Source organism: Eulemur rufifrons, chromosome 6 (genome assembly GCF_041146395.1).
Source record: "Eulemur rufifrons isolate Redbay chromosome 6, OSU_ERuf_1, whole genome shotgun sequence".
Classification (NCBI taxonomy): Eukaryota; Metazoa; Chordata; class Mammalia; order Primates; family Lemuridae; genus Eulemur; species Eulemur rufifrons.
In genome coordinates this window covers 50,570,750-50,576,749 of record NC_090988.1, presented here as the reverse complement: position 1 = coordinate 50,576,749, position 6,000 = coordinate 50,570,750, and the positions used below count along the sequence as shown (strand labels likewise).

The 6,000-nt window shown below is 61.0% G+C and overlaps 1 protein-coding gene across 2 annotated transcripts in view; it reads left to right on the top strand.

Annotated features, from left to right (window-relative positions):
* Window positions 1-1,953: 1,953 nt before the first annotated feature.
* MYO7A (myosin VIIA) overlaps window positions 1,954-6,000 on the top strand; it is an 82,191-nt gene continuing 78,144 nt past the window's right edge. For both annotated transcript variants that reach the window (XM_069469218.1, XM_069469217.1), the window contains exons 1-2: window positions 1,954-2,183; window positions 4,214-4,277. In XM_069469218.1, the coding sequence (XP_069325319.1) occupies window positions 4,260-4,277 (18 nt within the window). In that variant the 5' untranslated portion in view covers window positions 1,954-2,183; window positions 4,214-4,259. The remainder of the gene's footprint in view (window positions 2,184-4,213; window positions 4,278-6,000) is intronic.

Genomic DNA, 6,000 nt, shown 5'->3' with positions numbered 1-6,000 from the left:
CTGTGTCTGTGTGTCCCTCTGGGGGGAAGGGACAATGGAGAGAATACTGCCCAGGCCTCAGGTGGCTGTCTGCTGGTCAGAGGGATGAGCGAGTGAGGACGCCGCGCCTGCGAGCTGAGATCCTGGGATCAGTCATTCCTTCAGCAAGTCATGGGGCCGGCTGGGTGCTGAGCCCCGTCCCAGGCACCAGGGTGTGGGAACCAGACACAGTCCCCGCTCTGGAACAGTCTACACACTAGTAGGGAGAGCAAACACAAGCACTGATGGTGACAAACGGTACGCAGAGAGCTGGCAGGGCAGTGTGGGACTTGCCAGAGCTCTGCTAGCCTGCTGGGTGAAAGGGGGCCTATGCCCTGGTCCCACCGACCGGGTGGAGGCAGCTCATGACCACCGGGAGGAGATGGGCTTGTGGGGGGCTGTTGTGAGCAGGCGCGGCAGCTCTGCCAGGAAGCGGGGGTGGCAGTGGGGAGAACCAGGGTTGGGATAGATTCTGAAGGCAGGGCGGACGACAGAACCCAATGATAGATTGGACTTGGGGGACAGGGGCGTGATTGCAGTGTGAGGACGAAGTAAACCAGGACGCCTACGTTTTCTCACGGGATTCTGAGAAATGGGCAGTACGAGTCACGTGACCTGCTTGGCCTGGTGCCTGGTCCACGGAGGTGCAGAGCGCAGCATAGCTGTGATCCGGCACTTGGAGGCCACCCCATCCCCCACCCCTACTGCTAACCCGCACTCTGTCCCCACTGCCAGCCCTGAGCCTCGGGCACCCTCATGCTCCTCTCTGGGTCCCACTTTTCCCACCCGCGTCAGGCCGATGCCACCTGGGAGGCTCAAGGAGAGGGCATTTGAGGAGCGGCAGGTTCCAGGGCAAATCCTGCCGGAGCCGCTGGGCTAACGTGCGCCCAGCCCCAGTTGAGGCTGCCTGTTGCCGATGTCGCTTGCCCCGCCTCTCGGCCTTGGTCCTGCGGGAGCACCGGGGCAGTGGCACCTGTGCCCAGCAGGTGGCGCTGTTGGGCCATTGGTTCCCCACCCCACACCCTTCTGGGCAGCTTCCCTGCAGATGCGCCCCAGTTACGGAGGCCGGGGATCCGGGGAGCCCTCCCTCCGCCAGCCGGGAGCCGCCCCTGGGGAGGCGCGCTGGTGGGCCGCTGCCAGGTGCCGGGCAGGCGGAGGGGAAGGAGGAAGTGCCAGGGCTCAGCAGGGAGGGCTCGAGGTCACTGTCTTCGCCAGCACTAACAACACGGATTTTGTGTGCTCCTTGCTCGTCCACCACACCCCCCTTTTAAATCACAGATTTCACTTCGATTTGGATGGGTCCCCGTTACGTGTGGGTTGTTCCTAGCTAGCTGGTTTGGCAAAGTTTCTGGGTGATTATAGAATAACACGCATCCTGTGGGCAGTGGTGTTGAACTGATGAGGGGACACAGCTGCGGGGAGCCCTCGGAAGTGGGAGTGGAGCGGCCGGTGTGCTCAGGGAGGGGAGAAGGCGCGGAACACGGGGCTTGCTCAGCACTCTGCCTCCTGCCGTGCGGGCCGGGCTTTGCCCTCTCAGAGTCCCGGCCCTGGAAGGGAGGAGGAGCCGGCTGGAGCAGGGCAGGCAGGGGCTGAGGCCCCAGCACATCAGTGACCAGGTCAGGATCGGGCGCGGCTTCCTGCCCAGGTGCTGAGACGGCAGGCCAGGTACTGCGATTGACGGGAGGCATCTCAGGCCAGGACGGGCCCCAGCCCGGGTCCCACGCGGGCCAGCAGCACAGCCAGGGAGAGATCCCAGCGCTCTGCCTCCCCATCGGCTTGCCAGCCTCTGCACAGAGCCCTGGGCGGCCTCTGGATGTGAGTCCCAGCCCCAGCACAGCCCGCCCCCCACGCTGATGTCACCGCACCCAGACCTTGGAGGCCCCCTCCGGCTCCGCCTCCCGGGAGAAGGCTCTGGAGTGAGGAGGGGCGGGTGGCAGTGCGGCTGGACAGCTGCCCTGGGCAGGAAAGAAACGGAGAGACAGTACACAGGGAGGCAGCCAGAAACAGAAAGCCCCAGAGACACCCAGAGTGAGCCTTGGAGCAAGAAGAGGGAAGCGTGTTTGCAGACAGTCCTGGGCCGGTGACCCCGGCTTCCGGAGTCCTCTGTGCAGGTGGATACTGTACCCAGGCTGGTGGGTCACTGAGAGTGGGCAGCTGGGACCCAGGTAAGAATGGGCTGCCCACTGTCCTGGGCATTGGGGAGGGTTTGTTGGATGTGCAGGAGTCACCTCTGGAGCCCTGCCCCCATGGCCACTGGCTCCTGGACCTGGGCTTCCTGCTGCCCTTGAGGGCTCAGCCACAGCAGCCATTGAATGACACTGTCCTGAGCTTGAAAAGATGGAGGCTTGTACCCCAGAGAAGGGAAGAGCCCAGGGGCCTGGTGCCCATCGAATCGTCTCTGAGCTGGGGCTGGGGGTAGGGGCATCCTGGAGCCAGGGAGCAGACCTGCTGAGGCGGCAGAGAGAGACCTCTGTCCCTGTCTCTGTCTCCTTTGCTTTCTCTCTGGCACTCTTTATCTCTCTGTTTGGATAAGTCACTTCCCTCCTCTGTGCCTCAAATTTCCCATCTGAGAAATGGGAGCACAGAGCACCACCAGCCAGGGTTGCTGTGGGGGGAGGTAATACCAAGCATGGGCACAGAAATGTCCATACAGTCTGTGTTCCTGTTGTCAGTTTGAAAAGAAATGAACTTAAACATGGTCTCGTTCTCATTGTTTTGAAATGAGATGTATATCTCATAGTTTTTCCTAATGTATGACCCTTAAAATAGGCACCCTCACCACCCTCCTGCATCCTCCAGAGCTCCGAACTTTTAATGGAGGCGTGGGCTCTGCTCCTGCCCTCGTGGTTCATGCTGGCGTAGGGCGCGGGCACCAAGGACCAGGCACCATCTTCAGACGTAGCGCCCCATGGCAGCGGCTTGCTGGCCTTTGCTGACTCCATTTCCTGGCCAGGCACCAGCCGGGTGCAGGTCTTGGGAAGGACAGTGTGCTTGCTACGTCCCAGAGCTCCAGGGCAGGAGTTAGGGCTCGGGTGTCAGGCAGTGTCATGGGCAGAGGATCAAATGCCCCAGCGCCTCTGAATGGACCCTTGTGAAAAATTGATGCCCATCCTGGGGGACAGATTAGGAGCCAGAGGGGCCTCATGCCAGGGCCTGTGGGCTGGGGCTGCCTTTGAAAGCCACACTCAGTCCCACAAGTCCTTCCTGAGCCCACCTCTGAGCCTGGCCCTGTGCTGGGTGAGTCTGCAGACAAGTGACAGCTCAGACCTTCTCCCCCTGGCCATGCCCTGTCCTAGATCAATTCCCCAACTTTGGGGGTAGAGGTGGGGACATACCCTGTCCCAGACAACATTATGTACATAGTCAGGATGGGATAAAGGGAAACATAGAGGCTGTTGACAGCTTGGGGGTGGTCAGGGAAGGCTTCCTGGAGGAGGTACCATCTGAACTGAGCCATGAGCCATAGGTGGGAATTTACTAGTCAAGATTCCAGGTAGAAGGGCTAATGTATGCAAAGGCCAGGAGTTACAGAGAGAGCTGGCATATCTCAGGAACAGTGAATCACTAAGGATGGTCCAAGTGCAAGAGTAGGGAAGGAAGAACCTAGGGAGAGAAAAAACTGAGGTATCAGTGGGGGCAAGACTGTGCTGGGCCTTAAAAGCCAGGCTGGGGTGCTTAGGCTCCACCCTGAGGACAGCAGGTGCTCTAGAAGGGTTTCAGGGTGGGCCCTGAGTAGGTCCTGCTCAGCCCATGACCTTCCCCTCGGGCCAGGCTGCCCCTGTCATCCATACTCCTGGGGCGGCCCTGAGCTGGGAGGCCAGAGACTAAGTCCTAGTCCTAAATTTGCCTTGCCCTGCCCTGCTGTGTGACCTTGGGCAAGTCTCAGTCCCTCTCTGGGCCCCTTTGCCTGTGTGTCCAGGGTGAGGCTAGACTTGCTACTTTCTAGGAGCCCTTTGGGAATCTCTGAATGACAGTGACCAGGAGAAGAGCTCAGCTGCTCTGGGCAATGGAGCCGGTTACCGTGGCTGAGGCTCAGGTCATGTGGGCTGGGCTGTGGCCAGAGGGAGAGAAGCCAGGGAGGGTTCCCTCCAGGGAGGAGGGGCTGGGGCTTTGGGAGGAGCCCAGGTGACCCTAGCCAGGCTCAAGGCTGCCAGGGCTGGCCTCCCAGAGGATGACATGGTCTCTCTCCCTGCAGAGCTGTGTCTGGCCAGGCAGGCAGCCGGAGCGTCTGGCTCAGGACCATGGTGATTCTTCAGCAGGTGAGACCCCACACCCCACTGGCCCTCTTCTCCCTACACTCTCAGAGCCAGGAGTAGCCTCGCTGGGGAGCTCATCCTGCGCCATCCCGTATTCCCTGAGCTGTATGCTTACCCGCGGGACACCCTCCCCAGTCTTGCTCCTAGAAACTTGCTACTTGGTTTTCAAACCCAGCTGTGAACCTTTCCCTGACCCTCCCAGGCCTGGTCCGGACCCTGTTCCCTCTGATGTGCTTGCTGGGCCTTCCTTCTCTTGCAGACTCTCCCCACTGTGTAGATGTGACAGATTTACACACATCTCTGAATTGCAGGCATTCCAGGCAGTGGAACAGCATGTGCAAAGGCCGAAATGTGGGGAGGTCCGTGGGCATCGGGGTGAGGAGGCTGGCAGTGCTCCCAAAGCCAGGTCAGGAAGTGCCCTCAGACTGATTTATGCTGAGGGCCTTGGGGAATAATGAGTGAGGGGTGACGTTGCCCCCCGGACCACCCCAAGTTTTATGGGAAGAAGCAGAGGTGCCACCCCAGCTGAGTCCTCCAGCCCCTCTTCCTACCCAAGGCCACAACGGCCTCTGCCCCTCAGCCCTTCCCCGTGATCAGCCTGAGGCTCTAATGAGCTCCTGGGCTCCAGAGCAGGAGCCAGGAATGTGGGCCATGAGCCAGGTGGGGCTGGCATGGGGCCCTAGGGCTTGCGGGGCTGTGTGCTGTGGGGGCGCGGCGAGCAGCTTCCCATCCTCCAGAGTCGCCAGGGGCCAATGGAGCAGGCCTGTCTTGCATCCTGGAGGCCGCACAGGACCAGCATGTGTGCATGCGTGTGGGTGAGAAGGTAGGCTTCAGGGCAGGATCAGGATGGGCTTCCGTCCCAGGACCCGAAGGAGAGCCCCTCTGCAGCCCCTTGGCCCCCTGATCGCCTGTTCAAAGGCCCATCAGAGATGGCCAGGAGCTACAGGAGAAAGAAAGTCATATTCACGGAGTGCTTGCTGTGTGCCCAGGCCTGGGCCCCAGGTGGGCACACGCACAGCCCCCAGAGCCCTCCAGGGGTGCCTTCCCTCGGGGCCCTCTGAGGCGGGCCTCCAACTGGCCGGACACCCCATGCGCTCTCCCTTCCTGCCCTCTCTGAACACTGGCCCGCCGCAACTGTGGGTGGCCTCTGTTGGGAGCAGGTGTCGCAGGTGAGCAGCAGCTCTGCCTGCCCCGCAGACAGGAAGCAGGTGTCTGGTACTTCCTTGGTCCTGCAAAAGCTCGCCTCTATGGGGCGCCGGCCAGCTCCATCCTGGGCTTTGCTACTGACATGCGGGAGGACCTTGGGCACATGAATCAGCCTTCCTGAGCCTCAGTTTCCTTACCTGTAAAACAAAGATTAAAAATCTTTCTCCCGAGGCTGCTATCGGGAGGGTAAAGTGCCATGAGCAGCTCCATGAAAGTGCCTCTTCTTCACCAGCCTCCCTGGTCTGCCTTCCGCCCACTCTCCTCCTGCTGCTTCTGTCCCTGTCCTGAAAGATCCATGGAGTGCCCAGCGTCCCTTCCTTGCCTGGCTGACTTCTACTCATGCCCCAGTGTGGCCTCCCCCTTCCTTTGGGAGCCTTCCCTGCTCTGCGAAACCCAGAGCCTGGGTCACACTCCGCCTTCTTTCCCTGCCTGCCTGGGGCGTCCCGCTGAGCCCTGGAAATGAGGGACAGCCTTCATTCCACACCCACTGTCTGCTCAGCCCTGGGCACCAGCCCGCCCA